This window comes from Achroia grisella, unplaced genomic scaffold (genome assembly GCF_030625045.1).
Source record: "Achroia grisella isolate CSIRO2021 unplaced genomic scaffold, CSIRO_AGI_Agris_v1 utg460, whole genome shotgun sequence".
NCBI classification, from domain to species: Eukaryota; Metazoa; Arthropoda; class Insecta; order Lepidoptera; family Pyralidae; genus Achroia; species Achroia grisella.
The window spans coordinates 964,561-981,278 of NW_026712870.1; the positions used below are offsets into that span (position 1 = coordinate 964,561).

At 33.8% G+C, this 16,718-nt stretch overlaps 1 protein-coding gene and 1 non-coding gene across 2 annotated transcripts in view; one reads left to right on the top strand and one right to left on the bottom strand.

Annotated features, from left to right (window-relative positions):
• LOC131845205 (neurobeachin) overlaps nt 1–16,718 on the bottom strand; it is a 508,146-nt gene that overhangs the window by 71,080 nt on the left and 420,348 nt on the right. The window contains exons 4-5 of the mRNA XM_059194246.1: nt 12,914–13,014; nt 9,536–9,631 (exon numbers count right to left, since the gene is read on the bottom strand). Of these exons, the coding sequence (XP_059050229.1) occupies nt 9,536–9,631; nt 12,914–13,014 (197 nt within the window). The remainder of the gene's footprint in view (nt 1–9,535; nt 9,632–12,913; nt 13,015–16,718) is intronic.
• Trnaa-agc (transfer RNA alanine (anticodon AGC)) lies at nt 7,449–7,521 on the top strand. The gene has a single exon. It is a non-coding gene; the product is annotated as a tRNA-Ala (tRNA).

Here is a 16,718-nt window from a genome sequence, read left to right on the forward strand (position 1 = left end):
GCTCCTCAAAGTATTAGCTGTGTCCGCGACTTCGTCCGCGTGGAATAGTACATACGTATGCGTACCTTGACGAAATATAAAAGAAGTATTTAATAATCTAACCCAAAAATAAACCACAGAAAAAACAATCCTTTAAGGGTAAAATTTTTTATAAACTTTGAATGTCAGATTTAATCAACACCCTAAAAAATAAGTTTCTGCTTTAATTCCATACAACCTTTCATTAACAACCCTTTTTCTGACTAGAAAGTAGCCTATGTCCTTTCTCAGTCTAGACTATATGTGTAGCAAATTTCATTTAAATCAGTCCAGTTGTTTTGGTGTGAAAGCGCGACAGAGTATTTTCACATTTATAATATTAGTAAATAATTGCTGTAATGATCTACTACTTTTGTCTAGTTAACTCAAGGAGACAAATTATCTACATTTGTACTATATATTACAAGAAAGAACTGCATAGCTCTTTAATTTTGAAAAACCAAAATGGACATTTGTTTTCACTGTTGCATGTCAGCAATGACAAAATATGTGAAACTAGTAGAGTTAAAATCACGTATGTACCACATTTTTGGATAATAAATAAAATATTCATTTCATTTCATTTCATATTTCTATATCAACTACTGTAACATGTAAAAATGTAACAAGTAAACTTTGACGGTTTTGATGGTCTAGTGGTTTAATACACTTACTTCCGATGGTCGCGGGTTCGATTCCTCGCACGGCACAAACATTTGTATTCATTTGTATGATTGTTTCGGTCTGGGTCTTTTCTATGTATAATATGTATGTATTTAGAAAAAAATCTATGTATTTGTATCAGTTATTTTTTACTCATAACACAAGCTTTAGCTAGCTTAACTTGGGTCTAGATGGCGCTGTGTGAATTGTCCTGAGATTATTATTATTATGAAATTATAAACTTGTGTAATATGTAAAAATGTAACAGATAAACACAACGAGGCTACAAGCGCTATTCCATATATTCAACAGGCTTGTAAGGACAATAAATTGGGATAAAACATCGCCAAGTCCCTTTGTACGTAAAAGGGATATCCGTTATCTTTGAAAATAAACTACATTAAAACTCCTCTGGCGCACATTAAGTCACTTTCCAACTGACAAGTAGCTTATAACATTAACTTGTGTCGTTATAAATACACCTTTAGACTTCATCAAAAGAAAATGTAGCCTCGTTTCTAGATTATGAACTTATAGTTCAGAAGGGAATTGCGAGGAAGTAATTCAATTTGCTCTCATTTAAAATGAAATAGTTATTGCAGAGCGATGACTACATAATTATAAAAAAAAACAGCTTTTTTTATAGGTCTACAAGACTGGATATCTTAGAGAGAACATAACAATATAATAAATAATAGATACAATACACACAAGAACATAAATATTAATAATAGATAAAATGAACTATTTAAGTAATACATCCTACTAGATGTAGACACAGCATGCATTGCTTAACTTTTACACACACAAAATGACACTATATTTAATACACACAATAATTAGAATAGAATAGAATAGAATAGAATAGAAAATCATTTATTCAAATAAACTTAATTTAAGCACTTTTGAATAGTCATAAAATTTTTTTTTATTTACCGCTCATTCGACAACGTTCCACTCTCCTGAGACATTTTCGCATGTTACTGAGTGTCCACTGGCCACATACATTCAATAACATGTGATCATTAGCCTTTTCAGTGGCCGTCAGGGTATACCTCCGGAGATAGTTACATCTGCTATCGGAGTAAAGCGAGTCTTAGTCGATAGACACAAATAGAATAGAATAGAATATAAAAGAAATCATTTATTAAAATAAACTTACCTTGAAGCACTTTTGAATAGTCATTACATTTTTTTAATCTACCGCTCATTCGGAAAGCTGTCTTATCACAAGAAGAACGAGCAAGAAACTTGCGTGTTGCTCTTTTAAATAATTTTATTATTACTTTACATTTTTAAGTTTAAGTGTGTAGACAAACCACCAATTAGCACTAATTCAATTAAATACTGAAATAGAAAAAATATTGAATATATAACCAACTGGTTAAACAATTAATAAGAGGAAATCAGTCATAGTGATTAGAGCACCCAACACGAGTTTGACGGATGAGCCAGCCATCACTGCGCTCGACCATATTTTAGGGAGCCCAATGACCCGGCGTACCACGACGCCACAAGTCTGGACATTTTAGTGAGCATGACTACTCAAAACACTAGATCACGTCAAAGCTACTTAGTAATAATATACCTAGTAGAGTATCTACACTCACAACAGAGTCACCTTTTAAATTATCCCCTGTCAAATTCAGACGAGGATCGTAATTATGACTGCCTGAGCCGAGGTTTGAAATCCTAGCCAGGCACTTTGACTAAAATTGTATCCGTAAGACGTATCTGCCAGGCAGGAGTTGGCTTTCAGCCGCTCCACAAGTCCCTTCCGTGGGTTAGAAGTGTCATTTGCACTCGTCTCTTATCGTCCGGTGAAGCTGTTAAGACCAGCTGCGGTCAAGATCATAGTGAAAGCAGATTTAGTTATAAACAAACTGAACTTCAGAACCACTACATCGATTTTAGAGATTCTTTTTCTTTTTGAATGATCTGACATAGGTACAAAATTCACAAAATTAGTAGCACCCATGCGATGCCGGAGCGGTCTACTAGTCAATATTTTTTGTATATCAGTGACTAATATTTCATTACAGTCGGCTACAAATATTGATTGTTTGATATTGCTAACAAACTAACTCGGATTTTTTTTTATTAAGTATTTTACGGCCCTGGAAATCTCCTTTCAGCCAAACAATTACATTCTACAAATACAAATCAACTATTAATTAGAAATTAAAAAAAAAACACCCGAACAAGCAAGAGCGGCGAAAAGAGCAAGATTATTCCTAATTATGAAGAACGTTTGGATAAGGGATAAATTTAATTAAGGGGCATAAATCACTCCGAGTAAACATTCCCAATATATGTACGTAGATACCAGACAAGCAGACACAGCTAAGAAGCCAGCCCGCCGTCAGATCTCCGGATAAGCGCGACAGAGAGAAATGGACCGGGCCCCGGCTACGACGGCGATAAATAAGGAAAAAAACGGACGCCAGATAGCCCAGTATGTCACGCGGATTACACCCGCCGGCCCGTATTTGAATAAGAATTGCCAATAAGGAGAGTAGGACCGCTTAAACTGAGCTCCTGAAATGTCCTGCGTGCCTGGTACACTGGTATTGATCTGTTAAATATCGAGGTCGGTTTAACAAAACAATAAAGTTTGTTTGAATGATTTGTTGATGACATGCAGTTCACATAAATATCACACATACATACACATTTTAACTAGTAGAACCCGCGGTTTTGTACAGTTTAACAATTTTAGATATTTAAACATTTCTGTTAAATATGAATTATTTTAAACTTGATTACAATATTTGTACATTTATACTATATTCGTTTTAGCACATTGCTTTACTTCCGATGGCCGCGGGTTCAATTCTTCGAACGGCTCAAACATTTGTATTCATGACCAGACTAGACTGGTACAAACAATCATACTCATGAATCCAAATTGTTTGTGCCGTGCGAGGAATCGAACCCGAGACCATTGGTCGTAAAACGGTGTGCTAGACCGCTAGACCACCGAGGTCGTCAAACGGAGTACATCAAACTACTGAACGGATTTTGGTGAAATTTTACAGTAATTGCGTAGGCTACAATTTAACAAAATATTATGTAGATCTGGCGAAATATAATGTCATGATAAACATCAAGTAAGCGGGTCAGCTAGTATACAATAGTATTCTATCTAATATTTGAAATACATCCAAATTTTAATGAATGAATTCGGAGCCAATATTTGCAAACACAATTCGCTACTCGTGAAAACCGTCAGAAATTTAATTAGTGGGATAATTCCATTATCGCCGTTTAAAATGGCGTTATTTGTTCAAATAATTACCCCCCGCGCTGGCAGGGGTCGAGTTTTAATTTGTTCCCGCCCAACGAAAAATATTCCATTCATAAATTAATATATTCAAACAATCTTTATTGGGGAAAGTCGAAGCAAAATCTCGGATGGGGCAATTTGCACAACAATATAATAGACGAATCTACCGTCGCAGTCGACCGTCCTGCTCCCGGCGGCTGTCACAGTTTTTATTTTGGCCGTATACAAAAGTAGTGAGTTCAAATCTGGGAGACATAAAAAGTAACACTGTTTTGAGCTGTTCCAAATTACTACAAAAATACATATGAATGTGGAAGGTTATATGGCCGGAGAAAGGCCGAGAGAGAGAGTATGGACTGTGTGAAAGATGAATTGGCAAGAAAGGGAGTAAATAACGAGGTGACTGAGAATGATGAAGGGATGATTGGAAGAGAAAAATATATTATGCCGACCAATGAATGGGATAAGGAAGAAGCAGAGTAGGTAGGTAGCTCGCCCCTTGTCGTGTTTGATTCAAGGAATAAGGAAGAAGTAGATGAAGTTGAGCGGTAAGCTAGGTAGGTAGGCAACTTTGATGCAAATGTATGCAGCGTAATGTGGACATAGCAAATGTTGTTTCACCAGAACATCAGTTGACATTTGTGAAGACATATAGTTTGTAAGGCATCTTAGCGGAAAAGGTGAGACGCATATTTTAAAATGTTACACTGCACCGATAGATCGTCAAGACTGTCAAATTTTGCTATTTGATGGTTGGTACACCGCTTTATTTTTCATGTTCGCAGGTTCGATTCCTCGCACGGTACAAATATCTGTATTCATGAGTATCAATCTGGGTGCTTTCCATACAAGTTATGTATATTTTCAAAAATAATTTTATAGGGTATCATATAACTTCTAGACCTAAAAAGGATGTCTCCTGATATCGACGTATCTCATTCGAAATTTATCGTATATCGATACTTACTGATCGATTATTACTATCGATGTCAACATCGATATTTTTCTAATATCGGTCATCTCTCTCGATATAAAATGGTATACCCGATTTGAAATATCATATACTTTAGGCAAACGGTGGTAACTTGAGGCAGGTGTTATTTAAAACTTGTTAAATCTTAACGCAACTGGGTCGGTAAGCGGTCCGGTAACGTAACCGCGCTGGTGACTTCGGGGCGTTCCGGGTTTCAGCGCCGAGTTTTTGTGGAAACTCAGCGGAAACTTCGCGCAACTCTGTTTCAAACTCCTATACAATCAGGGTACGGTTCGGTAAATTTCAAATTCAATACAAGTTGCTACATGTTTATTTTATGAATTAATTCCAAGTTACGGTAAGAAAATTGTGTAGGCTGATCTAATCTCCTTCCAAATGAAGACGTCAACTTAGTTCTGGACATTACGTTTGTGTGCCTTTCGAGATCCTTTTAATAAGTCAAAGGAAAGCTTTTTGGATTTAAATGTAAACATACCTTTGTAGCACAAAATATAAAACAATAAAAGAAGAAAGAAGGTGCTTAAACTTCCTTCCCTAAATTTATGGAAAACTTCTTATTCTTTCATGCTCATCTGGTATTAGTTAATTCAAGAAAAAATTGAAACTACCTACCATGGTTTTATCAACTTATTATTATTTCTTATGATAAAATATTTATATCTAATATATATGTATATTCATATATATTATATTATATTTGTATAGCTGTTTAAGTCACAGAGTTTATTTTAGCACTAATTATTACCCACACATTACTACCCATGCCACTGTTTTGGCCTGAACACGTTTAAATTATTTCATAAAAATACTATATTACTATACTGTACTATTTACTAAGTGCAATAAAGTATTATAAATAAAATAAATTCTTCTCAACAAAATATTAGATTATACAGAGAAAATTAATTATAGCGTAATTAACTTGAAACGGGCAATCTAGTTTTGTTTAAAGTGAAATTAAAATCTAACAACACTGTAGATAGGAAACAGAACATGTATGAAAATCCAGATCAATATCTACGAATTTATGTTAGTATTGTACGAGGATCGAATACACGACCACCGAAAAGTAAGGCAGTACGCTAAACAACCATACCACCGAGGTCATCCATTGAAAACCAGTTGAAACACCTCGTCACAGCAATAATGTTAAAGTCATAAATTCACACAAATTAATCAGTATTAATCTTGATAATAAAATTGCCATATTTATCGAATATAATATAAATAATTTACTACGCACACGAATATAGATTGAACTAGCTATACCCGCGACTTCGTCCGCGTGGATTTTTTTTTTTCTAAAATAAAAGGTTTTTTCTATAGAAATAGAAATAATCTTTATTCAAATAAACTTAATATCACTTTGGAATAGTCAAGTTTTTTGATTCTACCGCTCATTCGGTATGCAGTCGTCTCATCACAAGAAACTTGCGTCTTGCTCTTTTAATATATATAATAAAATATAATCTTATTTTATCCCTTGGTGAGTGCATTGGTATTGTACTGTAATACTCACTGAGAGCATGTAATTTTATAAATAAATAAATAAATAATCTATAATAACAGTATGCCTAAGTTACTCCTTATTACATCAGTTACCTGCTAAAAAAAGTCCCGTCTAAATCGATCCAGCCATTTCAGAGATTAGCCGGAACAAACAGACTGACGGACAGACAAAAATTGTAAAAAATATTATTTTAATATGTATACCATAAATGTGTATAATAAATAATTATTTTGTGTTTAAATTATATGTATCTGTATGTAGTAAAAACCCCGCATCTTAGTTTTTTTTTTATGAGTAATGGGGGCTGCCTGAAAACCAGCGCTGTATAGGTGCACCTCACTAAGGTTGTGCTATATCAGCAACAGCTGAGGCAGCTCCTATTGCCAACTTCCATGTTATTATTTATTTCTCATTTTGTGTCTTATTGTAAATTGTATTATTTGTGTTATGTTGGCAATAAATCTATCTATCTATTTATATTCATATGCATGTAGTAAAAAACGGTTATTTCAATATTACAAACAGATACTCCAATTTTATATATATATGTATAAATATTAATATTACGTATATAAAATTGGTCGGTCCATTGAACGGCAGTAATTATTCATTCAATGTGTACCGCCCGAGGCTGCGGTTGGTATGTCGTGGCCAAATTTCAGAATTGAATAACATCATAATATACTCAATCAGTCATTGCGAGAAACTGCTGTTTATTGAAAATCTATACATATAAAAAAATTGGGGTTTGCACCTTGCGAGGAATCGAACCCGCGGCCATTGGCCACCGAGGTCGTCATTATATAATTAATTTATATAGACTTCAAGAGTAATTTTATTACGAAACGCTACCATTTCAAGACCTTGAATTTATGATATGAATAATTCTATAATCTGGTTACGACACTTACGACTATTACATACATACTGATTTACAATTCAGAATGGTAATAGTAAATTCGACAAGACCGTTATCTGGGGGCGTAGCTCAGATGGTAGAGCGCTCGCTTAGCATGCGAGAGGTACCGGGATCGATACCCGGCGCCTCCAAACTCTTTTTTGTATTATTAAAAAACTATTCACTAAATTTCATTTTAAACTTTAAAACCAGTATATTTTTTATTTAAGTATAAATAAATTAAAATTTTGTGTAATTTTAATTTGAAAGAAATATTAGTGTTATCCTATCAAGTGTGCTTTACTGTCTATATATCTTATTAATTGTTACTCTAAAGCAAAAATTATTGCAAAGGATTTCGATGAAACTTTACAGCAATATAGCTTATAAATAAGAATAACACATAGCCTATAAATTCTATCCGTGTGAAACCGCGGGCACAGCTAGTAATGCATATTCATGTTGGACAAATATTTATTGCATTCAGTTTTAATATTATTCAGACTGCAGTATAACATCTGCATTTTAAATAGGATGAAACTCTGCAGGAATAATAAACAATAGCCACTCTACAGAATCATAATAAAATGTAATAAGAGATGGAATGAAATATATTTTTTACTAGCTGCTCCCGCGACTTCGTCCAAGTGGAAATTAACTTTATTCTTCTAAAATAAAAGTAGCCTAAGTTACTCCTTATTACATCAGCGACTTGCCAAAAAAAGTCCCGTCAATATCGGTCCAGCCATTTCAAGATTAGCCGGAACAAACAAACCGAAAGACAGACAGACAAAAATTATAAAAAATGTTATTTTGGTATATGCACCGTATATATATTCATATGCATGTAGTAAAAAACGGTTATTTCAATATTACAAACAGACACTCCAATTTTGTTTGTATGTATAGATATATTGATGTAATTATAATGCAAACAAGCAGATGAACCACCTGATGGTAAGTGGTAACAGTTGTATGTGACGGCCGTGATACCACCCAGGTCTTGCCGTTCTGAAGAACTATGATGTCACGCTGTAATTAAACTGCTATAGTTCACCTTTTAAACTAAACACAGGTTATAAAAAGCAAGCTGCTATATGAGAACCAGTGGAAATGACTTTGAAGAAAGTGTACCTCTGAAAAATAAGGCAGAGTCATTATCAACTGTGGACGTTATGATGAACACAATACTTGACTTGCCCACATTTGACCGCATTCAGAAATGAGCAGCCAGAATCATTGGTAAACAACGTCTGTGTGACAGACTCGACCCATTGGATCTGCGGCGAGATATTGCAGCTCTGTGCATTTTCTACCGCATATATCAAGGAGAGTGTTCTAAGGAACTATTCGGATTTAGTATCACATGATAAATTGCGTTAAAAATGCGATTGAATTGGAGTGCTATAGTGGCTATACCTACCACAAATTAAAATACCATTCTGCTCATCTCGACGAATATTGGTCCTACACTAGGCGTTTTTCCAGAAACTTTTTGCCACGCACAATCACATTATGGTATCACCTCCCAGCAATGGTTTGCACCAATACGATATTGAAACATTCAATAACAGCTTATTCCCTCTTAAAAGGACGGCAACGCACTTGCAATTCTCCTAGTGTTAGGGGTGCTCATGGGCGGCGGTAATCACTTACTATCAGATGAGGGGACCTATATCTTATTCAGGGGACCTATGCTAAGCTTTTAAATCAAATCAGAATAAAATCAAATCAAAATATCTTTATTCATGTAGGTCTATTGCAGACTCTTATGATATGTCAAATCTACCGTCAGTTCGGAATGATTTCGAGTTGAGAGGAACTGACAAGAAACTGAGCTCGTATTCTTTTCAAATTAATATTATACATATTTACATTAATAATATTATAACACTTTTTATTTTAATTAAAACATTTATTTGTGATAGTAAATAATTCAATGAAATGTAAATTAGTAATTACAACGTATTTATTACTTGTAGTAATAATTATTTTTTATTAAAGCAAACTGTTGGAAATGATCGATTGTCGTTAATTCATATAGCGTGCTTTCCAGCTAAGAAGAACATATTTCACTCTGTATATTTGATTTCAATGTGACTGCACGTGAGTGTACGACCGTAAAATTACTTCTCCGCACAAATGGAAATAGAAAGAGTATCTTACCGATCCCTTCCGTCCGGGGAAGCTGAAGAAAACATCAGGGCCGTTCCTGTGCGGCATCTGACGGAGCACGTTCAGCAGCTTGGCGGAGTGACGCGGCTGAAACAACCATACCATTGTCAATATCACAGGTTCACAACTCGAAGAGTAAAACAATAAAATCACAAAAGTACTAGTTGTCCCGGTAAACGTGTTTCGCCATATAAATTGAAGTATATCGCTATTAAAAAATAGGGGTTGGTGATTGTTGTAATGTGTGATGGAATAAATGTTATTCTATTCTATGCTATACAAGGGTGAAAATTTAGGGTTGTAAGTAGTTTTTGGTAAAATATTTTCTTTCTTTCAAATTTGAAATTATAAACTTATAATATTTTTTTAAATTAATTATTCGATGCAAGTATCGTTTGCATCAAATAATTAATTAAAAAAAATATTGTCTGTCGGTTTGAGCTTGCTAATCCCTGAAACGATGCATCCGTTTTGATGAGACTTTCACTCGCAGATAGCTAATGTTATACGCATTGAAGGCACCTAGGAGGATGTAAGAATGACACGGTACAAACATTTGTATTCATGAGTATGATTGTTTGTATCGATCTGGGGTTTTCTATGTATTTACGACAAAAATATAATATCTATCTATCTTCTGTCTGTTTGTTCTTGCTAGTCTTTAAAACGGCTGGACCCTTTTTGACGAGACATTCACTCGCAGATAGCTAACGTTATGCACATTCGAGGCACCATTGGTGGATGTAAATGACATTAGATGCGTAAGTAAAAACAGGACTCAAACAGAAAATAAAATGAAAAACGTGTTTCAGCTTTGAAGAGCCCAAATAATTTTAGTTCAAACGTTACTTAGAAAAAGGTTTATAATGCAATGTGCGTGACAAATCATTCATCAATGAGATTGCGATCGTTCAATCAATTTAAGTACGGATTTGACAGCAATGTAGTACGACAGACTTATTATTAGGTAAGTGGCAAGTCAGGTAACATAGTATGTTAAATTTGATTAACAATCTCGATATCTGATTCAGACTTTACTGCCGAACTCTACGGGTACTTTGCATAATATTATATATACTATATTTTTGAATAATATATGTGTTAGCTGTCAGAGGACAGCAACACATATATTATTCAAACTAGAGAGTTTCACCCGCGTTAAATCATTACATAGTATAAAACAAAGTCGCTGTCGCTGTCTACATAAAAACTGCTGAACTGATTTTGATAAAACTTCACGGTAATATAGCTCATACATCAGTATAATATATAGGCTATATTTTATATAGAAACTACCCAACCTGACTTCGCACGGGTGTACATGTATTATATATATAAACCTTCCTCTTGAATCACTCTATCTATTAAAAAAATCGCTACAAAATCCGTTGACAAGTTTTAAAGATTTAAGCATACATCATTATCAAGATTTAAGCATCAATCATTACAAAATAAAGTCGCTGTCGCTGTCTGTCCGTACATAGGGATATGTACGGACAGACAGCGACAGCGACTTTATTTTATACTTTGTAATAATTGCATAATATAAATCATTTTAATATAGTTTTCTACGGCCAGAAGCAAAAAATTGTTACACGTGTATTGGCTGTATGAACGCGATGCTTTTGCCGCTGTCAAACAGACAGTGACAGTTGAGTTTACATAAAACTTTTGTTTAAATATTTTGATTTTTATTTGCCTATCATCTTTAAATTATAATTTCTTCTCGATTTTCTCCAAATAAATAAAACCGTCTTTCTAGAAAACCTGTATCTCATGAAGAAATCTATAACATCTAGTTAATTTGTCGTTGGCGGTAAACACGTGGTCTTTTAAACAATCTGTGGTTAAATAGCATATCTACCGTTTCTATCGCTTCAAAACTCTTCAAATATTATACCACCCAGAACTCTGCATTTCGTGAAATAATTTGGTTAGAAATCACGAAATAACTGTCACCTAAGAGTTAGGGAGTGAAATATCGAGCTCCTAAAATATAAGGGACTAGGGACTTAGGAGTCACCTAAAGGTTGATGAAAACGAATTTCATACTAGCGGTCTCCTAAACTGACGTTAAGTGGCCCCTGAACTTAGGTAGACGTTGGTGAAAACGTACACGCGTGAGAACGTACGCCCCCGCAATACCGCTTTCCGTACCAGGGTTGCATAAATGAACAGGATACACTGTACGTAGTCGTCAATGCGACCAAATACAAGAGACCCACTAAATGTACATTTACAGCACAATTAGCCGTGCTGCCAATGCTTTCTGAATTTGTATCGTATTCGTAGTAATGGGCACTGCGGCCAAACAGTAATTAACCAGTTGCGGCCGGTTAGTTTGTTTGTTTGTTGTTCGTAAATATTACCTGGCAGAAACATGTTTTTTTTTTGTTTACTGTGAAATAAACAAAGGTTTTATTGTGTATTGTATAAAAGAGATGTAATACAACTTTGTGATTCAATTAGAAAATATTTTAATTATATTTAATAAATGCATAGGGAGTACAGTTAATAATAATAATAATCTCAGTACAATTCACACAGAGCTACTTAGTACCAAGTTAAGCTAGCTAAAGCTTGTGTTATAGGTACTAACTGATAAATACATACATATATATTTTTTTTTTCGTAAATACATGCATATTATGTATAGAAAACACTTAGACTGATATAAACAATCATACTCATTCAATAGAAATGTTTGTGCCGTGGAATCGAACCCGCGACAATCGGAAGTAAGGCGGTGTGCTAAACCGCTAGACCACCGTGGTCGACTGTTGGTTCCATAAAAACTGTGTAATATGTATCAAACATTATTATTTTTATATAAAATGTATGGAAAACATATTGACGGCCAACATGACGGAAAGAAGTAAGTCTCGCCTATACCCACGAAAAATACCAGCTTCTAAATAAAAAAAGAATCATCAAAATGCAAAATTTTGTTGAATGTGTATAACCTCTAGTTTTATATTTTTTATATATTATATCAAAGACAAAAAGGCAATGATAATATAATCTCTGATATTTACTGACTAGTGTCATATATCTTATATATAAAATTCTCGTATCACAATTTTCGTTCCCATACTCCTCCGAAACGGCTTGACCGATTCTCATGAAATTTTGTGAGCATATTGAGTAGGTCTGAGAATCGGCCAACATCTATTTTTTATCCCCCTAAACGTTAGGGGTAGTCCACCCCTAATTTTTTTTTTATTTTAAGGCAAAACAACGTTTGCCGGGACAGCTAGTAAAAATATATGTATTTATTATAAAAAAAACAGACAATAAAAAGATATATAAAACAGTATTGAAAATACTTTCTTCTTTTTTATAGGTCAAAAAAGAAAGAAAAAAACTTACCCATTTGCCATTAACAGCTTTCATAGCGTTGAACAGCTGCTTCAGCTCCTTCACGGTGACGCTGTAGCTTGCCAGCACGCCCAGCATCTCGATGAGCAGATCTGTAACAAATTATACATCTTACTAATTACAAACGCGAAAGTTTGTGAATATGGATTGGCAGATAGATGTTTGTTACTTTCACGCAAAAACTACTTAACGGATTTTGATGAAACTTTACAGTAATATAGCTTATACATCAGAATAAACCATAGGCTATAATAGGCGAACTATAATAATTAACGCCTGACGATGCCTCGTTCAGAGGCGAAACACGTGTCGCGATATGGGTGTAGACTCAATAACGGTCGGAATTTTATCACCACTGGAGAAGGTCGTAGCGCTGGTCAGGTTTCCACACCGGATATTCGTAGTCTCACACATGTTAATTGTAACGGAATTGAACAAAATAATATATATCCATCGAGTAGTAAGATATATAACAATTATATGCACCATACAGCTATATTATGTAAACTCCACTGTTTACCTCTAAATCAGTCTCGTTCAATTAATAATTCAACTGTACCAATCTGAACTGAGCCAATCTAATGGAAACGTACCTGAAACTATTAGTGATCGTGTAATAAATGCACTAGTCGGCATAATGTAAATTTACTTACTCTACAGCAGTGATTCCCAAAGTGGTCTATATCGACCCCCAGGGGTCTATGACAAACAGCGAGGGGTCTATTACAGCGGTCATCTTGTTGTTTTTAACATTAAACTTTACTACAGTTAGAAATTTACAAAAAATCAATGCCAGGTAAGAATGGGGGGTCTACCCAAAAACCGAAAAATATGGCAAGGGCTCTACAGCAAAAAAGTTTGAGAACCTTTGCTCTACAGCATTATTAATATGCGCACATCAAACTTTAACTTAGTCAACTAATAGTTAAATATATATTTAACTACTAGCTGTACCCATGTATTCGTCCGCGTGGAATTTGGTGGAAACTTTATTTTTCTAAACAAAGGAATTTTTCTAAAACAAAACTAGATTTTTATCTGTCTGCCTGTCAGTTTGTTTTGGATAATCTCTGAAATGGCTGGACCGATTTTGGCGGGACTTTTTTTGACAGGTAGCTGAATAGAATAGAATAGAATAGAATAGAAAATCATTTATTCAAATAAACTTAATTTAAGCACTTTTGAATAGTCATAACAAATTGTTTTTTATCTACCACTCGTTCGGAAGGTAAAGGAGTAACAAGTTAAGTTACATAGGTTAGTTTTAGTTGGGCTACTTTTATTTTATAAAAATAAAGTGTATATCCACGCGGACGAAGTCGCGAGTACAGCTAGTTATGAATAAAAGAATTGATACAAATATATACATAAATAAAATTAATAATTTGTAAAATACATTTAAACTAATTATTGTAAACTCAACATAAGTATTCCAACAACAACATTGAGTTACAAAGTTAATTGGTACATTCTGAAAATATGTACATTAAAACCTAGAATGATACATATGCCACTAGCACGAGTATAGGATTATAAATTATATTTCAGTAACTTAAGACGCGTTTTTGCAAGTATTAAAATAACAATATGATAGAAGAGTGTCTAAGTTGTAGATAAATTGTAAACATATAAAATCTACAATGATACATATGCTATCTGCACTAGTATAGAATTATAAGTTCTATTCTCAATAACAATAGAAGCGTTTTTGCAAGTATTAAAATAACAATATGATAGAAGAGTGTCTAAGTTGTAGATAAATTGTAAACATATAAAATCTACAATGATACATATGCTATCTGCACTAGTATAGGATTATAAGTTCTATTTCCCATAACAATAGAAGAGTTTTTGCAAGTATTAAAATAACAATATGATAGAAGAGTGTCTAAGTTGTAGATAAATTGTAAACATATAAAATCTACAATGATACATATGCTATCTGCACTAGTATAGGATTATAAGTTCTATTTCCAATAACAATAGAAGCGTTTTTGCAAGTATTAAAATAACAATACGATAGAAGAGTGTCTAAGTTGTAGATAAATTGTAAACATATAAAACTATAATGATACATATGCTATCTGCACTAGTATAGAATTATAAGTTCTATTTCCAATAACAATAGAAGCGTTTTTGCAAGTATTATACTGAAATAGAAGTGTAAATGTCATAGTTGCAACCTGCACTGGTATAGGATTATAAATTCTGTTTTCAACAGCACTAGCAGCGTTTTTGCAACAATACGATAGAAGTGTAAATGTCAGAGTATCGAAATTTGATCGATTCAGGTAGTACATATTAATTTCAGGTAAATTGTTGAAACCACACCGGGGACCCTGGGACCCTATCAAATTTGGATCGCCCCGCACTGTGAAGGTGTGCGTCAGACTAAATTAATTTAGCAATTTAGCAATATCGACGAGAACCGCCACTGGGAGTTCGCTTCTCCGGTGCGGCAATTCAATTTTATACAAAATACTTCTACTTCTACTGCTACCCGCAACTCTATCAGCGTGGAAATGAACGTTTTATTTAAATATATATAAAAAGAGCCTAGATTACTCGTTATAATATTAGCTATCTGTGAGTGAAAGTCCTGTTAAAATCGGTCGAACCGTTTCAGATATTAGATCAGTGTAAATATGAAATGTTTTACTAATAATTAAGTAATAAATGAAATAATTAGATTACATACAAAACATATAGGTACATCGCAGTAGCAACAAGAGAGTATTTATAATAACGTTAAAAAATTATAGTAATATATAATTTTTTTAACGTTAATATAAATAGCGACCCGTCCCGCCTTCGCGTGGATGTATTACAAGTCTTTGAATTTCTCGGCTTGTTCTATACTATAACTTCCATGTATCTATACATATAAATAAAATTGGAGTGTCTGTTTGTAATATTGAAATAACCGTTTTATACTTCATGCATATGAATATAAATAAGGAACATACTCCAGAAAAACCACTTTTTAAAAATTTTGTCTGTCTGTCTGTCGTTCTGTTTGATCCGCCTAATTTCTGAAACGGCTGAACCGATTTTAACGGGACTTTTTTGGCAGGTAGCTGATATAATAGAGAGTAACTTGGTTACTTTTAATTTAGAAAAATAAAGTTAAATTCCACGCGGACGAAGTCGCGGGTACAGCTAGTTATACATATAAATCTTCCTCTTGAACCACTCTATCTATTGCTGAAAACTGCATTAAAATCCATTGCGCAATTTAAAAGATATAAGCGTGGAAACAACGGCGGGAACTTTGTTTAACTATGTGAAGATATAACTAATAAATATTTTTATTGCTTTTTATCCATTTATTATTCGGTTTAAATTACTAAATAAGTACTAAGGATTCATAACATTTAGTTAATATAGATCATACAGAATATAATCGTGTACTATTGTTACTTTATGTTATACTAGCTACTTGCCACGGTTTCACACAGGTCTACATGTATTATATATATAAACCTTCCTCTTGAATCACTCCGAACAAAATCCGTTGCGTAGTTTTAAAGATTTAAGCATACACATGGACAGACAGCGACAGCGACTTTATTTTATACTATGTAAAGATGATTATGTTATCTAAGGGCACACATATGTTATGATATAAAATTAACTGACAGTGAAATGAGAAACTCATTAAAAAATACAAGCACACTCTACTAAAATGTTCTACATCCAAAAGAATGTTAAAAAGTTAAAAACCAAAATCGCCCGTACGAGGAAAGTCCATCTGTCTGTCTCCTAATGAGCCCCGTATTGTTCCCGGGTTAATCCT